The sequence below is a fragment of the Sander vitreus genome, chromosome 2 (genome assembly GCF_031162955.1).
Source record: "Sander vitreus isolate 19-12246 chromosome 2, sanVit1, whole genome shotgun sequence".
Classification (NCBI taxonomy): domain Eukaryota; kingdom Metazoa; phylum Chordata; class Actinopteri; order Perciformes; family Percidae; genus Sander; species Sander vitreus.
In genome coordinates this window covers 4,077,363-4,101,746 of record NC_135856.1, presented here as the reverse complement: position 1 = coordinate 4,101,746, position 24,384 = coordinate 4,077,363, and the positions used below count along the sequence as shown (strand labels likewise).

The following is a 24,384-nucleotide window of genomic DNA, read 5'->3' as shown; positions in this document are numbered from 1 at the left end:
ATTTTAACAGCTAAAAAGTTGTGATTAATATTCAACATTTGCATTTATGTTTATGAAGTTGGGCCATTATAACATTGTTGCCACATTGTTACATAAAACATATTTAAAATGGTAACGTTACTGTACCATCTGTATCTCATAATGTAATTAATATATATATTTATACTGTATATCCTAATGACATTGAATGCCTGTCTCCGTCTTTATAAAGGATGGTGGACTGTTTAAACTGCAGGGCCAATGATGAAAAAACTATTGTGACTGACAAAGTCTGATATGTTGTATTTTTACAAAAAGACTAAGGACTAAATAAAGCAATTACTACATTAAAAAGATTTTATGTTTATAATTCATCCTTAAATGGTAGTAGGACAAGATAAACGAAGCCGGAAAATGGTTTAAGTTCTTTATTTGAGGGGCGGGGGGGACTGAAGAAAAGGAGCAAACATGATGTTTTAGCACCTTTACACAGTTTATAAAATGGGTTGCTGGTTCTCCGGGTTCTCCATATAAACACAACAATTGGCTGTTGAACATTACATGACATGTAGGCCTGAAGAAGGAGAAGCATTTAATTCACCGAAACCAAGCAAAAGAAACATCTAAATTTGGAAAATCTCATTATTATTACAATGAAGATCAACTTTACAAATTTTGGAACCTGGGATTTTAAATCAGTGAACATTACAGGAGCATATAGAAGTAACATAAGTTAAAAAAACACAAAAGGAATTTTACAAATGTTACCTGGAATTAGACAGAAAAAAATACTGGGTGCAGCTGTCTAAGGCATCTTTAATTCAATAGAAAAAAGATTTAGAAGTCGTATACAAAGCAGGAATGAAGCTATACAATGTCACATTATATTTTATTCCTTACACACTGTACAAAGTCCATTTCCTTCAGGGCTGGCAACGCCAACAACAACACTAGGCAGCTTAACTTTTGGGTTTTATTATCCTACATTTATTGTGTCTCCCAGACACACACTGTATTTACATATTCGGACATGAAATACAAACATAAATATGAACCGGCTCCGTCTTTCCATCCCCATGGCATCGCATGTCTTCAGACATATTCTAGAAAAAATACACCAAATATTGGCCACCTACATGTAAGCTTTACGTTTCTCTGCCGCCCCTGTGAATCACTTTGACAATTCAAAGTGCTATACAAAATAAATCAGACTTTTAACTTTTTGGTCAAAGTTGTAATATTTAGCAAGGCAGCACCATCCATTTAACATGTATGTCACAGTATTGAAACCACGCCACAGTGAAAACTCAGAGGTGAAGCACCATGCTAATTTGACCAAAAAGCTTATTTAACAATAAGTCGGTGTATTTCTTTAAATAAAAGTAACTCACGTACAAGTTCAGACTTTAAACTGACTGATGAGATGTTAGCGAAACGTCAGTAAATCTTCATTATAGCAAAAAAAAACAAAAAAAAACATATGAGAAACAATGTCTTCTGTAAAGCAAAATACATTTAAGCAACTTGTGTGAATACTGTACAGTAGGCCTTATGCTGGTCATCTGCATATAAAAAAAAAACCTTCTCAAGTGTTAATTCAGAATTAAAGCTATCACATAGCTGTAAAAAAAAGAAATCATGTACAAAGTAACTGTTGGAAGGCCTGAGAAAGATTTTTTTTTTTCATCTTGGGACGTGATTGTCAAGTTAGGCCAAATAATTGGAAATCTGTTCATATTCATACAGCAATGCATAGCCTACAAATCATGAAATCCAAAATGATACTGTGAGTAAAGCAGATTCGCAGAGTTACCCTGGAATCTAGTTACTTATTTATTAGTACACACAGTGTAAGTAGGGCTGGGTATCATACTTTTATTATACCTTACTTTGAGAAGTACAAACATGTTTTTCTAAAATATACGCCATAATGAAAAGGCAAACCTTTCAGGTAATAAAAGGAGATGTTAAGTTGTTAAAATCAAATGTCTAAACACATGCAGCCATTCAAGAACTAAACAGAATACGGTCTAAAAGGTTTGATTTAAATCAGGAACTATGTGATAAAAGAACAAGTTCATAGAGTATGAATGTGGCCAAATATTCAATGCCAACTGTTATTTTTTGACAGCTTCCATACTCCGTGCTAACAACACATTCCAGTACTGAAAGTATCGTAGTTCGATACCCAGCCCTAGACGTAAGCGTACCTGTTGTGGTATCCTAGATGGATAACCAACTATGAAGCAACCTGGTTTTGCTCTCAGAGGGAAAAGAGGGGTGCGAGCGGGTTTATCACACTATTTCACAGAATTAAATCCTTAGCACCTGGAGACTCAATAGACCTTTTTGACCTTATTTTTCAAACTTAAAAAAAACTCTTGGATTTGTTTGACGGTGATCAACTATGCCCTGTCGTCACAGAAAACATAGTTCTCCAGAAAGTTGAATGTTTTTGCAGTACTTCTCTAAAAGGGTAGAGAATTTTAGGTAGTATACATGAATTCATATGTGAAGTCATCACTCTCCTTGGCCTTAGTCAGGTTATTAGACAACAGGTTAGTAATGCAGTCCTCCACAAATGTTGCATCTATCAATCATGACTTACTGATAAAAGGAGACTTAACTTTCGATCCTCAAAAGAAAAAAATGAGGTAACTTTACGGCGTTTCCGCCGCATCATAAAATGAACATTTCTGAAGAATGTCAATTCTCCAATTGTCTAAGATGTTACAAACAACTTCCTCCTTGCAGCTGATAGAGGGGACATCCTGCTTCACCTTGACCCATTCACAGCCTTTGATATGGTTGATTACAACACACTGCTTGATCACAAAAGTTCAGTGGGGTCATATCTGGTGTTCCACAAGGATCAACCCTGGGTCCTCTATTATTCTCTAATTACAAGCTTGCACTTTGTGACATTATACCTAATCGTGATGGGAGACTTGAGACGCCATCAAAAGCCTCAGGATGTCTACATTTCCTTAATGTTTAATGATAAAAAAAGTCTTGATTATGCTCCATCAACCAACACACAAGACAATATTTGAAACTTTGCTAAGCTTTGCCAGGTTTAAGAGTGAAATTTGGTCAAATTTCGACGTTGTCTTGCTTCTCTCACTTTAAACAAACTGTATTTAAAAAAATACATCTTTTGTAACATTTGCTGACCTTGCAATCTGTCTATACCTTCATGTTTTCGCATTTATACCACCGTTTGTCTATTTTCCAGCAGGAGTCAGGGTCTTCACTGAGATATCACTATACTAATCAAATCTTAGCAGCTCTTCACTTTTTGCCTGTTTGTTTAGAATTGGATTTTTAAGATTTGAATTACAACTGTTAAGGCACAGTGACTTCTGGCCCCTGAACTGTATATTAAACCTCTTCCAAGTCTGAGGTGCTGCTGCTTTGTTCTGTGGTGTTGGCAGCAAAGTGACTGCATCAAAAGCTTTGCCACCAGAGATGCCAGGCATTGGATCACTCTGCTGGAAGAGCTCAGCCTGATATCAGTACCCTCAAAGCAAATGTGATAAAATGTTCTTTTTACATTCTCTTTGTATTTCTGCTGTGAAACTTCAAAGGCAGAATGAGTAGGATTTGTCGTTGCAGTTCGTAAACTCATCAGCCAAAGTTCATCCCCAGCTCAAGCAGGGGACTCGAGCTTTGTCCGCTTTCTGTTTCCTCTAGCTAAATCTGCGTTTTTTCGGCACTGTGTCACTGACATTTTTGTAGCTTTCTCTTGGATGCGTGCTTATAATCTGGCACCTTGCCAGGTTTTAGAGGTTGATGCCCAGAAACATCCTGAAAACAGCAAAATAAGAAAATACAGGCAGAGGGCATGTAAAAAAAAACACAACACACTTCTAGTAGGTCATACTGTAAGTGATGATTGAATGGGATTATTATAGTCTACCTTTTTTGTTTTTTTTAAATCCTACTCATTGTGCCTGTCTCATTTCTTTTTTTCACTTCATTTCTCTACATACCTACTTTGTAAATCAATTGCTAACAATTTTATGGAAAATGTTATAAATAGTTTATTATCATTATTAATATGATGTATAATAGTATGCATATACACACTTTAGAAATAGCCAATGTAAACTTCTAAAAGGTTTTTTTTTATGTAATCGTCCCCAACTTTTGGGGGGAGGAGACTCCTGCTGAAACACAAATACCTTAAAATAAAATTACCATTCCACTGAGGTAAAACAATTACTTACAATTGTTAATTTACAAAACAATGGTAATGCTTTTTTTTCTCCTTTTTTGGTGCTTGAAAGCCAATTTCCTGGAGCTCCCAGTGTTCCCTGACAAAGATTTAAAACAAAAAAAAACTGAGGAGGATTTGGGGGAAGAAAAACAAAATAAAAGAGAGGGAAACTGTGACTGGAGTCCTGTGGTCTTTGTGTTGGCGTCTGAATAATTCCGTGTACGTTCTTCCCCCAAGGGAAGTTCATAAATAAGCAAGCAGAGTAAAGCATCTGAAGCCTTGCCATCTCGTCATATTGCGTGTTCAGTCGGAGCTGGATCTGGCCTCGGCTCAACTCAGACCAGAGAAAATACTAAAACGAAGATAAACTATTAATTGATAAAATTTGCAGGATCAGTATGAAGTCCACCAGGAAGGATTTCTTTGTACACCACGCTACACAGTGTCCCAGAGGAGTGTGAAGGGATACGGGGACTTTTTTTGGAGTTTTTCCCATAACGGGATAAGTCACAGACACTCCCTTGGTATCATCTCCTCTGTTTGCCCCTCCTTCCTCTTATACAGTCTTTAGTTTGAGTCAGTATACAGGCAGCTCACAGGTTCTTGGTGTTTATGTGAGTCTTGTAATGCTTCGTCAGGTGGTCACTCCTCATGAAGCGTTTCTGACACTGGTTGCACTCGAAGCGTTTGTCTCCTGTGGGGGAAACAAAAATAAAGCGATGTGGTAAATGTTTTTAAATGTCAAATTCAATATGAGGAAAACTCCTACAAACAACACAACATAATTAATGAGCTTTAACATAGCGGTGGCCGATAGTTGATCCAGAATGCTGCTGCACGTGTACGGACAAGAACTAGCAAAAGAAATCGTATTACTCCCGCATTAGCTTCTCTGCATTGAATTTAAAAGCTTAAAGAGTGCTCTAATACCCTATTGCCCCGCTAGAACGCTGCACTCCCAGAACACAGAGTTACTTGTGGTACCTAGAACTCCTAGAGTCTCCGAAAGTGCAATAGGTGCCAGAGCCTTTTATAGTGTAAAAAAAACAAAAACTTGCCAGTACTCTCTGGTGAACGAACTCTGTACAACTGATGTTTTTAAATAACCACGGAAATATCTTTAACTTCTGTATCAGAGCAAGTGAACGGAGCAGAGCGTGATGATTTTTGGATGGAGTGTAACCTTATCTCCCGCTCCATCCCAGTCTGGTACGGCTCACACCGTGAGTTTGGAGCACGTGTCACTGCCCGATGTGAGTCGAGTGCAGATGTGAGTCGCGCACGTGTCACTTTGCGACGAGCGGAGATGCGAGTTGTGCATGCGTCACTTTTGCGACAAGTAGCCTACAAGATGCTAACGAGAGACTTCTGTAATGTCAATACAGTAAAAATGGACCCACATAGTTCGTTCACTGCTGGCTACAAGTTAGCAATCAAACACAACAAAGGCTGTCACTTGAATGGCGTTTTGAGCTAACGTTAGCAATCAAACAATCATAGGTAGCTAAAACGTTTTTTTGAAATGATTTCCACCTTCTGTTATTGTTTGTAATGAGAAAAGTTTATTATTTTATGGATGTCACAAATTTCAGTATGACACGTTATGCCGTAAACCGTTTAAATCTGAGCATGCGCAACTCACATCTGCACTCGAGTCCCATCGGGTAGTGACAGCACGCCTTGTCTTTGTGTTACTGCAGCGCGGGCAGTACATGGAGATGGAGAGCGCCCGCCCTCAGTCCAAGCCCAACAGTGCCTGTCATCAGACATACTTTTTGCTGGTGGAGCTCCGGGCACTGGCGACATGAAGAGAGGGTGGGTGCCATTCATCTGATAAATACAACGCAGCTTTTGTTCTTTTTTTGAGGGGAGCTGTGAGCGATGTGAGTGGAGTGGGGTGAAATGAGTTGAGTTGAGTGGAGCGATATTGAGCAGAGCAGCCTGGAGCGGTGGAGCAGAGGGAACAAACAGCTCTGTGAGATGATCTGTTCACTACGACAATTACCGACATATACTGTAGGTATGCCAAGACCAAGATATCTTCCGTAAGATAGCATAATTCAAAAGAACAAAAATATTAGAGGTTTAAGTTTTTGTTTTAAACACGTGAGGGGTTTCTGTCATATCCTTATTTATATCAATATTAGGAAAATATTAATGGAATTATGATTTCAGACATGTCGTCAAGCCCTACTTCAAATGTTTCCATATAAACAAAACACACACAGGGCAATAAAAACAAACATTCTCTGCCTTTAGTCACTCTGATAAGATAACATCACTTCCCCTACTTTTGTTCTTTCAGTTTGGATTTCATCATTTCAATTCATCATTTTCGTTTGTTAAGTGATTAAAACTCATTTGTAGGTTTTACCTCACCGAGCCGTATTGATCTTTGCTTTAGGTCGATTGTTATGTGGATTTTGTTCAATACTGCAGTGAAACTTTGCCATTATGTGTGTGTGTGTGTGCGCGCAGACAGACCTGTGTGCGTCCTGGCGTGCCGCTGCAGCTCGTCGCTGCGCGTGAAACGTTTCCCGCAGAAAACCCAGTTGCAGACAAAGGGCCTTTCGCCAGTGTGCAGCCGGACGTGAGCTCTGAGCAGCGACGTTTTCCTGAACGTCTTCTCGCAGCCGGGGACGTGGCAGATGTGCTTTCTCTTCCCCACCTCCCCGGGCCTGCAGAGTGTACACACACACACACACACACACACACACACACACACACACACACTTTGATTTAGCATTATATAGCAAAAATTCATGTTCATGCAAAAACTTGTAATTTTAAGTAGCAGACATTTTATTTATAAAGTACATACTGTATCTACAAAGAATTACATTTGTATTTTAACATTATTTACTGAAAAAAGAAAGGCTTCTCTTTCTTACACACAATTCTCAAACTGTCTAAGAGCACTTAACTAATTAAAAATGTCAGCAATGAATTGAAAATATGTCCTTAACATCGATTTAGTCTTGAGTTGGTAATATTCCCTTACAGCCTTATAATTCTAAGATGTTTCTTGTCTCTTTGTTGAATGTTTCACCCAGCAAAGCCAGGAAAAACCTGGGCAAGTAAAAATGTGATATTGGCACATATTTGTCCATCTCTTGACACACTCACCTCTTGTCTGCATCTTTACAGTTGGGGCAGGTGCAGGCCATGCGTCGCTTCTTTTCTCCTGGCTGGCCGGGCAGCTCCAGGGTGAGGGTCTGGTCCACCTGGATGGCCGGCTGGCCCTGCGTTGTTGCCAGCTGGAGTCCTCCGCCCTGCATCGCCTGCACCGTGAGGTGCTGCTGGCCTGACAAACACAGAAACAGGCACACTGTTAGAGACACAGCAGGGCTCCAGCCAGGGCTGCCAAGCTCCTCTAAAAATCTGATTAGACTACAAGCCAACTGCCATGAGTCAAAGTAGACTGAAATTCTAATTAATGATTAACATGAGTAACATTAACATGATGCAAACCCATGAAAGCAAAGAGATCTGGCTTTTCACAACCATTAAAAGACTTAAGCGCAGCGTCCAAGCTGTTTTGGGCACCACCTAAGCCAAATGAATGTAACATCAAAACTAACTAAATGACTTTGCTCAGTTTGAATGATTGTAGTTGGTCCCCAGTGAACTTCTTTAGCAGGTTCTGTCTTTAAGCTTTTTGAGTGTTATTTATTTATTTATTATCTGCTCTAGCTTTTCCAACGTTTTAGAGAAAGATATGATGATAATAATGGTCCAAAATGACGTGAAATTGCATTTCTTTGGTTAAAAAAACGTAACATTACTTGAGGGAGGACCCCTAAACCCCTCGCAATATATGTGCACCTAAGTCTTAACAGAGGGAGGTTTTGTCTGGACTTCATTAAGACTCTGCTGTTGTTGATTTTTGAGCTTAAATAACAAGACTCAAAATATCTTGAATCATCTCATCTTCATGGTGGATATTTTCTGCCAATTTTGCCCTCTCGGGCTGGGCACTTACTGAACATTATTCTTAGTCAACCTTTGATTCATCAATCACGATTATAGGACCAGAAACTATGTCTGAATTTATTTAATTATTTCTAACAAATGTTTATTAAAAACAATAAAACTGGTTGTTAAAAGTCCCATGGCATGAACATTTCACTTTATGAGGTTTTTTAACATTAATGTGAGTTCCCCCAGCCTGCCTATGGTCCCCCAGTGGCTAGAAATGGTGATAGGTGTAAACTGAGCCCTGGGTATCCTGCACTGCCTTTGAGAAAATGAAAGCTCAGATGGGCCGATCTGGAATCTTCCCTTTATGACGTCATAAGGGGAAAGGTTACCTCCCCTTTCTCTTCTTTGCCCGCCCAGAGAATTTGGCCCATCCATGAGAGAGAGAGAGAGACATCATGGCTTTCAAACTAGCGAAGCATAGCAGTTGGTCAAGGCCACACCCCCACCCTCCACCTTCTGGTGGTTGTTACCCCTCTCCTCCACTCCAGATCTCTATAACGGAGCTAGCTAACTGGAGCTAATCGTTGCTAACCGAGCCTTCAGTTCTGCGTGCCTGTATCCATTAACTGCTTGTATGGACTCGAGCCCGAATAAAACCCTTCATTTTATTAAAATGGCTGTAAAAGTTTTAAACTACAACTCAGAGTTGTTTGAATGACAGAAATCAGCTCAAGGTACGGCGTAGCGTTAGCGTGCTAAGCTGATGCTTTCTCTGCGGGTGCAGACTGATTTGCTCTTGCGAGTCAAATCGCAGCCTTTGCGATTTAGGAAATCGCGTCTTAACATATCGCGATATTATCGCAAATGCAATTAATTGTTCAGCCCTAGTAGGGACTACTAGCCAGTCAGAAGCAGAGTATGAGGGCGTGCCCTGACAGTAGCTAGGTGAGGACTACTAGCCAGTCAGAAGCAGAGTATGAGGGCGTGCCCTGACAGTAGCTAGGTAAGGACTACTAGCCAGTCAGAAGCAGAGTATGAGGGCGTGCCCTGACAGTACCTAGGTAAGGACTACTAGCCAGTCAGAAGCAGAGTATGAGGGCGTGCCATGCTAGCAGCTAGGCGAGCATTATAACGTGCGTTACAAAGTGACCACATTTGTCTCTGAAGTAAAGGCTGGACTACAACAGAGCTGTTTGGAGCAGTTTGTGAACAGTGTTTTCTGTTGGAGATGGTAAGTCCCTTTGGGGGGGACTTTGGGCTTTTTCACTTTGTCAACCTATAACGTGCACAAAAAAGATATACAACACAGTAAAGGGAAAGGAAAAAGCCAAACAGCATAATATTAGCACTTTAAAAACAACCAACAGAAAACTTGGAAACACAAGCAAACCAACATGAGCTCACCCCCGGCGTTGGTGATGGTGACAGGAACTCCCTGAACTTGGACCCCGTTGATGCTGATGGTCTGCACCGTCTGGGTCGCTGAGGAGAGCTGCGATGGGTTCAGTGCGATCATCCCCCCCGCTGGAGCAATTTTTGCCAGAGTCCGTTCCTTCCGTCCTCCCCCCAGCGTCTTCTTGGCGCCCGCCGGCGGCGAGGTGCTGGTGGTGACGACCGAAGTGGTGGGGGTCGTTGTCGTGGAGACCGAGTCCTGTAGCTGAACAGACTGCCACTCACCCGATGCTGTTTTGAAGAGGAACTGAAGGGGAGAAAAAGCCAAACGGATGTCTTTAAACGTGACTGGGGTTCATTCGTTTTACATCACTGTATGTCATCCTATAGAGATAACATGCAAACATTAAAATAAAGGTTAATATTATTTGCTCTACTTTCAGAAAGGATTAGGCCACCTAAAAATAACTATTTTACTAATTTTAAGTAAAATTAAAATTGTAAATATATGAATGGATTGAAAACGGGAAGGCTTAAAGGGGAACTTTGGTATTTTTCTAAATGGATACCTGTGTTGGTGTTGCATCTGTTTGAGTAACCTGGAGGTTTGAGGGGACTGACTGTCTCTGTGGGATGGTCGGTAATGTAGCGGAGGCGGCCTGCACCACCTTCAAGGCCTGCTGGGGGATCTGAACCACTTGAGACTCCGGTTTGGACTGGACCAGCTGGACCTGCTGCACCATTGGTGGCTGCCCGGGACTCTGCACGATCAGTAGGTTGTTGCCTGCCTGCAAATACAGAGACAGAAGAGGTTATCCTTTGAGGTTCAGGTGTGAGGCTTTGAGGCATCTGGAGTTGTGTGACCATAAAAGAGAGCATATAAAGTTGATTTGGTGAGCATAGGCTTATTTACACATGAAGCAACATCCACCTGAAGAACGCAAGTTCTATATTCCCTCTCCCTTTAGCTCGGTTTTGTTCCGGCCCAACTAGAGAATAGAGAATATGTAGTTTTTAATCTGTTAACATGAAAACATATATTCGAGAAATTTTCAGTTTACTGCTTGATGACACAGAATCGATCAGTCCAAGTCAACTTGAAGATGTAAATTTAGCCAGCAAAAAGTGATTTTGTGAGGATTAACTGCTTTTATCTGTTTATATCACCGTAAATGCAATACCTTTGTGTTAAGGATTGTTTGTGGACGCAACAGACCAGAAAAAAACTTTACTTTATGGTTGATCTGGCGCCTTTAACTAAATCTCACAGACTTGATTAGTCAAACGCAGTCGCTAAGCTACATCAACATTTCATTGTTGGCTGAACTCACATTCTCTCACAAGTAAGTGAATCTTGAGTTTGCATAGCAAATACAAGTGAACTACTGTGTCTTGACCAGGAACAGTCAGATGTCACTTCAGCTCCAGAAACATGTTAAGATTGTTTCGACTCAGCGCTTGATATGTGTAGTGCAGTATGGGCCGGTGGAATATGACAAAAAGGGTGCATTGCATTCTGTTGCTTTCAGTGCTCCTCTGTAGGGCTGCAACTAATGATTATTTTCTTCATTAATCGTTGCAAATCTGCTCCTCTGAGAGATGTACCTGAATGATGTTGTCGCCAGCTTCTATCAGGATGGTCTCCATCTGCTCTGGGGGTGGAGAGGCAGCCTGTGGAGGAGGAGGAGGCGTAGCAGTCAAAACCACTTTCTTCTTCCTCCCTCGTCGTCCCTTTCCCGGAGTGGGAGGGGCAGCTGCTGTCTCTGTGATGAACTGAGTCCCGCCGACCTCTCCGGTCGCCACGTTGAGCGGCAGCGTGAGCCCACTCGGCAGCTGCACCATGTTTGCCGCAGAGTTGTTTGGCTTGCGCGACTTGGGGCAGGGCTTGATTGCTACAGTCTTCTGCGGCGTAATGGGAGTGGTGGCAGCCGCCGGAGCCGGTACGGTCATGGGAGTGGTGATGATGGCCTGGTTGGTCCCTGGGATGAGCTGGATCTGCCCTCCCTGTGGCATCACCTGGATAGTCTGGGCACCCTGGATCTGCGGCACCATCTGGTACTGGATGTTGGCGGGGGCCGAGGTGTGTGTGCGGGCCGGGCTCTGCTGGATAGTGAGCACAATGGGATTGCCAGAGGCTGTGGTGCCCAGGCCGGCAGGCAGCTGGATCACATTGCCCTTGGCTGAGAGGAAAGAGAGGTTTTTGGGCGGAGCAGGGGCGATTGGAGCCGGCTTTATGGGGAGGAGCCTGCGAGGCTGCGGCTGCGCTGGAGGAGAGGTGACAGGAGCCTGAGCAGCAGGAGGGCCGATTTTACTACAGGTGGCAGCCAGCAGGGCCAGGGGAGAGGGCTGGGTGTCCTGCAGGGAGACAAACACAACAACTCAGATACAACACACACAGTCGGCATTAAAGCCAGCCTGAGCAGAAACAGTTAAGAACTAAAAGAGAGATAAGGGGTGTGGCCAGGTTAGCTCAGTTGGTAGAGCAGGCACACATGTATAGAGGTGTATGCCTCGACGCAGAAGGTCCAGGGTTCGAGTCCGACCTGTGACAATTTCCTGCATGTCTTTCCCCTCTCTCTTCCCCTTTCATGTCTAGCTGTCCTATCCATTAAAGGTGGAAATGCCCACAAAAAAAAGAGAGAGATAAGGTAAGACGCTAAAATAAATAAGTGAGGATAAACAGGTAAGCCTTCAAATACGCACTAAAAATTGTGTCAAACTCCAGGCGTAGTGTATGTTTCTACCTGCAAAGCTTTTGAGCTCCTGTGTGATTAATGTGTGATTCTACATGAACTACGTAGAGAAAAAGAATATCTGTCCTCATAAGCGTTTTAGCGCTATTTAAAAAATAATCTCCATCCAAACTAACACGCCTGAGAATGCACGTGCCAGAAATGTACCTACACGTCTGGCCCTGGCTTGGTAGCGTCTGTTACTTACGTAGGCTGCGGCGTAGGCTCTGCGTAGAACCTTGTACGTTCTACTATAAATCAGCCTTTAGACAAACAATAGTTGAAAAAATAAAATGGTAGAGTCAGTCGCTCAGTAGGATCCGGGCAAAAAAAAAAGTGCAGCGGCATGGATGCATCATGGGTTAATGAAAGGGACATCAGGAGAGTGCAACCAGAGTGCAGACAGTAGTCTGGACACGATATCTGGCTGTTTACTCACTTGTGTGGAAGCGGTGGAGGGCTGAAGGTATTCACTGGGACTGACAGCAACAGTGGTGGCCATACTGTCCTGTTGTTCTGGAAAACACAGACACAGCAGAGTCAGATTCAGGCTGCCTGCAGCATCTATTTTCAGTAGTTAGGCTGTTCAAGGACATCAGATTAGATTCAACTTGATTGTCATTGTGCAGAGTACAAGTACAAAGACAACGAAATGCAGGACATTCCTACGAAACAGAAGTAGATCTAAAAACGACAAGCACCGTAATGTCTCACTGCGATTACCACGTGATCATTAAACGTCATCAGTTACAAATTAGGTTGTTAATTAGATTAGGTCGGATAGGTTACAAATACAGTGGCACTCGTAAGTTTATGAACCCATGCTAAAGTTGACTAAAAAAATAATTTATTTTTTCTTAATGCCTTAATAAAGAAATTAGGAAAAATCCAACCTTTAAGGACACCAATTTTCTTTGTGAATGAATAATGCATCGTAAATAAATAAATGTTCTTCCTTAAAATACAAGGGGGCATAAGTCAGTACACCCCTATGTTAGATTCCCATAGAGGCAGGCAGGTTTTTTGTTTTAAAGGCCAGTTATTTCATGGATCCAGGATACTATGATCCTGATACAGTTCCCTTGGTCCCCCCATCATCACATACCCTTCACCATACCCCCACATCATCACATCCCCTTCACCATACCCCCCCCATCATCACATGCCCTTCACCATACCCCCACATCATCACATACCCTTCACCATACCCCCCCATCATCACATGCCCTTCACCATACCCCCACATCATCACATGCCCTTCACCATACCCCCACATCATCACATGCCCTTCACCATACCCCAACATCATCACATGCCCTTCACCATACCCCCCACATCATCACATGCCCTTCACCATACCCCCCACATCATCACATACCCTTCACCATACCCCCCACATCATCACATACCCTTCACCATACCCCCCACATCATCACATGCCCCTTCACCATACCCCCCACATCATCACATACCCTTCACCATACCCCCCACATCATCACATACCCTTCACCATACCCCCCACATCATCACATACCCTTCACCATACCCCCCCACATCATCACATACCCCTTCACCATACCCCCCACATCATCACATACCCCTTCACCATACCCCCCACATCATCACATACCCTTCACCATACCCCCCACATCATCACATACCCTTCACCATACCCCCCACATCATCACATACCCTTCACCATACCCCCCATCATCACATACCCTTCACCATACCCCCCACATCATCACATACCCTTCACCATACCCCCCACATCATCACATACCCTTCACCATACCCCCCACATCATCACATACCCTTCACCATACCCCCCACATCATCACATACCCTTCACCATACCCCCACATCATCACATACCCTTCACCATACCCCAACATCATCACATCCCCTTCACCATACCCCCCCCATCATCACATACCCTTCACCATACCCCCCACATCATCACATACCCCTTCACCATACCCCCCACATCATCACATACCCTTCACCATACCCCCCACATCATCACATCCCTTCACCATACCCCCCACATCATCACATACCCTTCACCATACCCCCACATCATCACATACCCTTCACCATACCCCCCCATCATCACATGCCCTTCACCATACCCCCACATCATCACATGCCCTTCACCATACCCCAACATCATCACATCCCCTTCACCATACCCCCACATCATCACATACCCTTCACCATACCTAGAGATTGGCATGGGGTACTTTCCATGAAATCATCTCTCAATGCAAATCAAACCAGCTATTAGGCTAACCGACATAAAACCATGCCAATCTCTAGGTATGGTGAAGGGTATGTGATGATGTGGGGGTATGGTGAAGGGTATGTGATGATGTGGGGGTATGGTAAAGGGTATGTGATGATGTGGGGGCCAAGGGGACTTTATCAGGATGCGTAGTATCCTGGATACTATGCAACCTGATAAAGAGATGATAGAGAGATAGAAGAGAGATAAGATGTGTTCGGAGTTTTGCCGACCGGATACGGCAAAAGTTTAATCTTTCAACTGACTGCGTCACCTTCTTCGTTGCTCTGGTTGGTTGTAGCGCTATCCTATTGCGTGCAGAGAGAATTTGAAAGACAACCGTGATCCCGCCCCTCGGATTGAGCCCTGCCAATGGGGAGTTCCCAGACCCAACATCTTTGATGTGGGTCTGGCTTGTCAGGCTATGCCACTGTTTGTATCAGCTGAAAATCATTTGGGTATGTTGATTGGATTTGTTCAATGTAATGATAATCTAGATAAAGATCACACTTTTTAAAATCCAGGACAAGAAACTGTGTTATAAACACTTCAGAATAAGTGTAGCATTTGGTTCTTCTGCAGAGGTTTATGAAAAGTAACTGACATCCCTTTCACAAAACATCTAGGAAGCTGGTTTTCATGGAGTTAGCTGACTGGGCAGAACAGCTGTTACGTTTTGCCCCTTTTTTGCAGAAACGACTCGCACAAACCCAAAAATTCTTCTGTGCAGGTGCGTTGGAAGATAACATCAACTTGGAATCAAAGGAAACAGAATAGGAGGGTGGAAATGTACGCCCGGTTGGGATTGTTGTTTGAGATACTCTTGATGAAGGTCTGGAGAGGACCAAAACGTTATTTTTATTGTTGATTAATCTGTCGACGACTCAAACTAGGGCTGGGCTATATATCAATATTATATCAATATTGTGATATGAGACTAGATATCATCTTAGATTTTGGATATCGTAATATGACATAAGTGTCTTTTCCTGGTTTTAAAGGCTGCATTACAGTAAAGTGATGTACTTTTCTGAACTTACCAGACTGTTGTAGTTATTCTATTATTTGCCTTTTCCCCACTTAGACATTATGTCCACAATACTGATGATTATTTATCAAAAATCTAAGTGATAAGATATTTTGTTAAAGCACCAATTGTCAACCCTAGAATATCGCCGCAATATCGTTAACGAGGTATTTGGTCAAGAATATCGTGATATTTTCTCCATCTCACCCAGCCCAAGCTCAAACGAATTAATCTTTGCAGCTCTACCAACAAATGTCAAAATACTGGCAACAATCCAGACGCTCTCTAAGCAAAGAAATGCACCATTGGACTGCAATCATAACGAGGAAAAGACTAAATTTATTGAGCTAATTATGTTTCTGTTAGGACCATTGTACATTTGAGTACATTTAGGGCAGGCTGCCCAATAGTTTAAGTGCAGGATAAATCTTAAAGTAGCAGGCAAGGCTGCCTGATGGCCAAAATAGATTGAGGCCATTTTTGTTAAACAGAACTGCTCTGAGTAAAGTGGTATACTGAGGAGTCACACTGAGTGACCTTATCCACTGGTCATTGTTGCCTGAACTGCAATACAGCTTGAAGACAACATACAATCTTTTTACTTAAATATATACCGTGAAATAAAGTCAAGTGCAAAAGACAAATCTAAATGTAGGCAGTCTAGTGCTGCTGTAGCCTCCCTAAAGTATTTTAATTTATGGTTTCATGCTGCAGTACTGGAGCAACCTTACACTCAACATCCGTCATCATTCATGAATGTGTCAAACAAACTGAAACATTGATATTGGTAGTATTTGAGTACATTACAGTTGATGCCAAGGCAGATCAGCTGGCACTTGAAATCAAACAGCAGGTGACACATAACACCACAGAGCACTGCAATAGCAAGCAGCAATAACAGTGAGAAGTACACAGGCTGCTGGGATATGACTGATTCATGAAAAGTCTACTCTAACTGCAAAATATGCGGATTTTTAGGCACAAATGAGCATCAAAGTAGAGCAGTTTGTGCCTCTAAAGCACAGTATTAAAGTTACCTTTGAGTCACAGCGCTAAGCATTTGTTATTTTGTTTAAGTACCACAACACAGGTCTGTCCATAATCCTCAAAAACTCTTCTGACAATCAGCACGCAGCTATGGATCACGGTGCCAAAAACTTCACTGTCACAGCAAAAATAATTCACATGGGGATACCACAGCCTGCTAAGCCTCTAATCTCTCTTGGATAAAACTGTGAAAATACTCCACTACACATAAAAGTCCTGCATATTACATCTGAACACCCAGACAGGGGATTTCAGTTATTGTGGCTGATTAGACCTCCGCTCAGGTTGAAGGTGGGCACACTCAGATGGGAATTTATTAGGTCACAAATCTTGTCTACCAATTAGAATGGGAAAGCTGCCATTTGTCCCGCCCTAACTGGTGCAACAAACAAAGGCTGTGTTCGAAACCGTTCCCTATCACGGAAACAGTAAACTATATAGTGTGTTCGCCATTTTGTAGTGGTGTTCGAATTCTCCGCGGTTACTTTTATTCACTATATAGTCCACTATAAAAATACCCACAATGCACTGCTCATTTGAGTGTACATACGATGTACCCTACATTTTACTCCCGTATAACCGCAATGCAACGCGGCCGTGTTTTCCCGGGGGAGGAGAAGAAGCCGGAGTCGCAGCGAAAACTGAAAAGGAAAAATGGAGCGGACTTTCGTTTGGAAATGTCCAAACGAAACTGTGTCAATTTCCACAGTTGAAATGTAACATGCAACTGAACGTACAGTATGTACAACCTTTTACTTTCCTCCTGGGTGCTCGGTTTGTTTCAGGGACGAATTAGAAGTATTTTTGTTTCGGTTTGTTAACATGATGCTGGGCGCACCTGCCTTCGTAAAACACAAATAACGCATAACAATATCGACTGACGCAAGTCACGCAACATTGTGTTTTCAGTGAGTCAATATATCTCATATAGTTCACTATGTAAAGGTCCCATGGCATGAACGTTTCACTTTATGAGGTTTTTTAACATTAATGTGAGTTCCCCCAGCCTGCCTATGGTCCCCAGTGGCTAGAAATGGTGATAGGTGTAAACCGAGCCCTGGGTATCCTGCTCTGCCTTTGAGAAAATGAAAGCTCAGATGGACCGATCTGGAATCTTCACTCTATGATGTCATAAGGGGAAAGGTTACCTCCCCTTTCTCTGCTTTGCCCGCCCAGAGAATTTGGCCCACCCATGAGAGAGAGAGAGACATCATGGCTTGATAACAAGCGGAGCATGGCAGTTGGTCAAGGCCACAACCCCACCCTCCACCTTGCCCCCCCTCTCTCCTCCTCAATAGCATTTAAAGCTACAGACACAGAAATGGCACATCCTAAGGAAAGCTCATTGTGGGACTGGCTCTAGTGGCTGTAATTCTGCACCAAGACTGAATTTAGGGAAAGAGACTTCAGATACAGTATTAGGGGACCACTAAGGTCTATATAAAAGAGACTTCAGATACAGTATTAGGGGACCACTAAGGCCTATATAAAAGAGACTTCAGATACAGTATTAGGGGACCACTAAGGTCTATATAAAAGAGACTTCAGATACAGTATTAGGGGACCACTAAGGCCTATATAAAAGAGACTTCAGATACAGTATTAGGGGACCACTAAGGTCTATATAAAAGAGACTTCAGATACAGTATTAGGGGACCACTAAGGCCTATATAAAAGACTTCAGATACAGTATTAGGGGACCACTAAGGCCTATATAAAAGAGACTTCAGATACAGTATTAGGGGACCACTAAGGTCTATATAAAAGAGACTTCAGATACAGTATTAGGGGACCACTAAGGCCTATATAAAAGCATCCAAAAAGCAGCATGTCATAGGACCTTTAACAAACATTATATAGGGAATAGTGAGTGAGTGAATGAGGAAACGGTTTCGAACACAGCTACAGCTAACAAGAGACTCAGGAAGATGTCAATCAATCAGTCTATACACGCCCCCACAGTCCTGGGAAGAGGTCCAATCAGCCAGATAAACTCAAAACACCTGTGTGGGTGTTCAGGGCCTTTAAAAACATTACTCCAGTAAAAATATGCAAGTGTTAGCAGCAACAGTTAAGTATGAAAGTAAGTTTTCATTGAGGAGTACATTGTTCCCTGTCAGTGTTTTTCCTATTTATATATGTGATGTTTCTGGATTGATATTCCTTTGGCATTAATGTGAAGGTTACATTTTCCTGCTGTAGATGTTTAAGGTTAAGGTTATGCTCATTTTCCGTAACATACTGTTGGGTAGTTTAATCTACAGCAACGCATCATTTTCTATAAGATCATCATATGTTTGTAGCGCCGCTGTCCTATGAGAACCACATATCTCTAAAAATGTTTAAAACTTTTTCAGGGTGTCAGAAAAACAGCCCTGTTTTCAGCTCTGTGACGCTGCATTTTCCAGCTGATCCGAGGCTTTTTAAGGAGTTTATTTAGCTTGAGGAGGAGGAGAACTTTCTCAACACAAAGGAACACTTCATCCTTCAGTCTATTACAAACATTCAACATCAACACATCTGGAGATTCGTCTTTTTCCGTGGACAGGAAGGGGATGAAAAACATCATCATCTGAAAAGTAACTAAAGCTGTCAGACAAATGCAGTGGAGCAAAAAGTACAATATTTACCTCTGTGACGTAGTGGTGTACAAGTTTAAAGTTAGGCATACATAAAATACTTTACAATACTCAAGTACAAGTACCCTGGGTTGAATGAAGACATAGATTTCAGTCCTTTCTTGTGATCATTTTCTCTGTATATATTTGTTTGGGCTTAACTTGCAATGTAGCTACCTAGTGGACTCTCTCTGTATGTGGATAATTACTATGTACAGCCACTTAGTGAACTAAGTTTGTTCTTTTGCATGTGAACATTTACAGCCAGCCACCTAGTGGATTGTTTTTGCATGTTTTCATGTGGTAGGCTAACTCACCATGTGACTCAGGTGTTTCCAATTAACCTACACAAAAGGGGAAATTGTTTGTCTGGGAAGCACACCCTGAAGAAGGCCGTCTGTGCAGCTACGCGTGGGTTGCTTCTCCCTATGTCTTTTACATTTTCTATTATGAAATAGCCAGTAAAATAAGGGCTTTTTAAATAATTTTGAAGAAGAGTGCCTTGGATTTTCCTTATTTTTCTACACATTGAATTCCCGACACCAAAGCTCACCTTCAAACATCTGACTGAACTTCCTGAGCACCCTGGACTTTTTTTGTCTTTACAAGTACTTTTAATTTACTTTAGTAAATGTACTTAGTTACATTCCAACATGGACGGGTGATTACAGAGCCGCTGTGGTAACCAAGCAGAAAGCTTCAGAACAATGAACGCCAAACAAAAGTACAACCACCACCAGTTAATGCCAGTCTACCTGCCAGTAATGCCCACACACACACACAGTGGTGGAAGGTAACTAAGGACATTTACTCAAGTACTGTACTTTAGTACAATATTGAGGTACTTGAATTTGACTTGAGTCTTTCCATTTTATGCTACTTTATACTTATACTCCACTACATTTCAGAGGTAAATATTGTACTTTTTACTACACTGTATGTATTTCATAACTTCAGTTACTTTGCAGATTCCGATTATTAATACAAAATATAAAACTAATACATGATGATTTACTATAATGGATTAAGCCACCCAGCAGTATATGAAGTAATTAAAACTAGCTTTACCGTTACCAGCTGAAACATTAGTGATGAACACATTAATGCATCAATAATTATAATCCATCCAGTGATATGATTCTGAAAAGGGCCTTTCTACATAGAGTAATCTTACTTAAAGGTCCCATGTTGTTAAAAAAAAAAGTGGGACTTCCATGTCTTGTTTGATTATAAAGCAGGTCAAGGTGCTTTATAAACACTGTGAAAGTATCACAATGCTAAATCTACAGAGAAATGCACACAGCCCGATTCAGAAACTGTGCCTTTAAAGGAGTCCTTAGGTCTTCTGTACGGTTGTGATGTCATAACTATACTATACAGTTTATAGGTGGAAAGTGATGCTACAGTGCCGTTACAGTCGTTCCCTGGCTGCAAGGACAGTGCAGGTAAAACAGGTATATTCAGACAGACAGCATGAGAAAAAAAAATGTTTTTCTGAACATTAAAGCATGTAAACATGTTCTAGTAGAAACCCAAAATACAAGTATGAACCTGAAAATGAGCATGATAGGTCCACTTTAATTAAGTAAGATTTTGAAGGAAGGACTTTTACTTTTAACAGGGTAACGTTATTTTTAAATGTAGTGTTAGTATTTTTACTTATGTAAAATATCTGAATACTTCTTCTACCACTGCCAGTAATTTACACATAGGAGGGGAAAAAACAGTATGGCCTCAAAATAGCCCCGCCATCAAACACATCACGTTACTGTTGGGTTTGGTTTGCTGTGGACAACCAGCTAACGGTGGCCAGCTAGCTAGCTATCTAGCACTACTAACCGGGGGCTGAAGTGGTTAGCAGCTAGCTTAAGCTGCTTTGGTCGGAGTGCAGCTTAGATTCTACTTATAAACGAACCAATATGGGACCGTTACTTGCACCATCTCTGTATTTAATTGTGGAATAAATGGGCGGGGGAATGCAGAGGGAAAAACAAATAAAGCACCAAAGCTTACACTCGCATATTTGGCTAGCTGCCGCGTAGCTAGCAAGTCAAACTCTCTTTGATAACGTTACAGAAAAAGGCAGCCCTTTTCCGGAAGTGCATTGCTTATTTTGGTTCAATCAACTGCCCGAGTCCCCCCTAAAAACACACTTAATCGTACTGCATAATGTCCAGAGCTTTGTGTCCAATACAGATATAACGTTTTACGAAGTAGAATGTAATATAAACACCAATGTTTTAATTCCTACCCACCGCTCATGACGACATTCGCTCTCCGTGAGCCTTGAAGACCGAGCCCCGTGGAGGAATCCGCCCGCGCTGCTGCACCAATCCACGGACAATGGAGAGTTGAACGACGCGCTCGTTGACGAATCAGCTTGAGCTGTCTGTGTGATTGAAATTCAACTGAGCCAATCGTGGTGCGATATTTTTGTACGTTGGTCGATGGATGACGGCTCGACCAATGGGATGTCGAGATTGTGCTCGGCGGGGGCGTTTCCAAAAGCTGAACCTGGAACAAGCGAGGGCCCTATTACAGCGGGGATACGGTTTCACTGACGTCCATAACGACCAATGTGATTATTGAACGGCAGTTCGATCAAAACAAGAGTGACAACCGTGTTGAGCAATGAGCTTTGAGTCGCTGTTGTGTGACCTGTTTAAACTGTCCCATGTTTCATTTTAAGGAGCAGTCCGTTATGTGGCATAACGCAAACTGCAGTAAGCCAGTATAAATGGATTATACATTTATTTTTATTATGTATACTGATGATGCTGCAATACTAGGCCTATATTACTGTGTAGTTCAGTAGTTCAAATATGTTGAGCTGGAGCTCATTTTGAACTAGTACCTGATGATTATTTTCTCCATTAATCAACTGATTGATTGATTGTTTGGTTTTTAAAAAAAAGTGAAAATAGTGAGGAAATGGTCATCACAATTACCCCTAAAAGCCTAAATGACTTTGACCTGAATGAAAAGACCTCGACAATGTTTGTTTTGTCCAACCAACAGTCCAGACTTCAACATATAGGCTATTAAACCATTATTAAAAGGAAAATCAGCAAATCTTCATATTTGTGAAGCTGGAACCATAAAATGATAGGCTACATGAAAAATGACCTAAACGATTCATTAATTTTCTGTCAATCGGCCAATTGTTTCAGCTGTTGTATAAACTGTTGGGTCGTTTAATTTATAATCAATAACACACAAAGGGGGAGGGGAGAAATAGACTTTTCAGCATGAGCCGGTCTCTCTCAGCCCCTATACCAGTGAAGTACAAATACCTTAAAATCAAATTTGTAGGCCTACTTATACTTAGTAAATGTACTTTGTTACATTCCACCCGTGCCGGGCTCAAACATGTATTGTATGCAAGCTTTTGTCAATTGAATCTTTTTGTTATTCAACGCAAACTCCACAATAGGCTGTAGTTTGACCTCGAAATGCTCTTTGACTTGGTATTTGGTCACAATATTAGCCAAAGAACTGACCTTAAAATGTCAACTAAAAACAGTATTTTGTTAGCCTATTCCTTTTTCACAAAGATGATTCAAACTCATATCGCCCACTTGGACTCAGACCAGATTTGAGCACTGAAGACTTGGTACTTGGTCACAACCCATAAGAAAGGCTGACATGATCCCAGCTTTCAGCCTGTGGAGGAAATGTTCCAGTCGTGGCAGTCAGTCCCATCTGTCGTCCACATCCGCTGAGCTGGCCTCCAGCACATTCAGCCAACATGCAGACCAACGATGAGCTGTCTCTCTTTCTCATTGGCTCACTCCCCGTGACTCTTTTCACATCCACAATGCATGCAGGCCCTTTTCATATTGCCTTTTTTTCCCCCAAAGAGTGCACTTGACCTTATTCACCATACAGTCGTCTCTGTTTCTCCTCAGTGCATCCTCTCCCTGCATCACAGCTTTTAGCTAAAGCACTTTCTCCCTCTTCACTTCAAGTGTGCTATAGTTAGCGGTTGGATGCAGATAGTGTGGATCTGGTCTATCACCTTCTCCTTATAGGCATCTCTGTGGAGTGTAGAGAGACTTAAAGAGAAAGAGCAGCATAATTTAACTGAGATATCTCACATTTTTTCCACTTTCTAGGCTTCATGAGTGAGCCAGAGCATTAGCTGGAGAGTATTCAGCCTTAAACATTTCAAAGTGAATAGCAGGCGTCTAAACAGTGTTAATTCACAGAGCTGCTTTCATGTCATGCATCCGTGCCCATGCTGGATAGAAGTTAAATGTCCCATGGCATGAAAATGTCCCTTTTATGAGGTTTTTTAACATTAATGTGAGTTCCCCCAGCCTGCCTATGGTCCCCAGTGGCTAGAAATGGTGATAGGTGTAAACCGAGCCCTGGGTATCCTGCTCTGCCTTTGAGAAAATGAAAGCTCAGATGGACCGATCTGGAATCTTCCCTTTATGATGTCATGAGGGGAAAGGTTACCCCCCCCTTTCTCTGCTTTGCCCACCCAGAGAATTTGGCCCACCCATGAGAGAGAAAGAGAGAGACATCATGGCTTGATAACAAGCGAAGCATGGCAGTTGGTCAAGGCCACACCCCCACCCTCCACCTTGCCCCCCCTCTCTCCTCCTCAATAGCATTTAAAGCTACAGACACAGAAATGACACATCCTAAGGAAAGCTCATTGTGGGACTGGCTCTAGTGGCTGTAATTCTGAAAGAGACTTCAGATACAGTATTAGGGGACCACTAAGGTCTATATAAAAGAGACTCCAGATACAGTATTAGGGGACCACTAAGGCCTATATAAAAGAGACTCCAGATACAGTATTAGGGGACCACTAAGGTCTATATAAAAGAGACTCCAGATACAGTATTAGGGGAAAACTAAGGCCTATATAAAAGCATCCAAAAAGCAGCATGTCATAGGACCTTTAAATAGCATTGCATTATTTAGCTTTTGCATATTTTTGCATATATTGACACATATTCAAGCTGAAATTATTAGACAATTAAATGATCAGCTACAACCTGGGGTGGAAGAAGTATTCAGATCCTTTACTTAAGTAAAAGTACTAATACCACACTGCAAAAATAACTCTTACAAGTAAAAGTCCTGCATTGAAAACGTTACTTAAGTAAAAAAAAATATGTATGTATCATCAGGAAAATGTACTTAAAGTATTA

The 24,384-nt window shown here is 41.9% G+C and overlaps 1 protein-coding gene across 1 annotated transcript; it reads right to left on the bottom strand.

Annotated features, from left to right (window-relative positions):
* Positions 1–392: 392 nt before the first annotated feature.
* On the bottom strand, positions 393–21,545 carry sp2 (sp2 transcription factor). The gene is made up of 8 exons (XM_078273627.1): positions 21,475–21,545; positions 12,683–12,759; positions 11,117–11,866; positions 10,081–10,299; positions 9,524–9,818; positions 7,325–7,502; positions 6,683–6,876; positions 393–4,892 (listed from the first exon to the last, which is right to left on the bottom strand). Exons 1-8 carry the CDS (start codon positions 21,479–21,481, stop codon positions 4,792–4,794), a joined length of 1,821 nt encoding a protein of 606 aa, XP_078129753.1. The 5' UTR covers positions 21,482–21,545; the 3' UTR covers positions 393–4,791.
* Between the last annotated feature and the right edge of the window lie 2,839 nt (positions 21,546–24,384).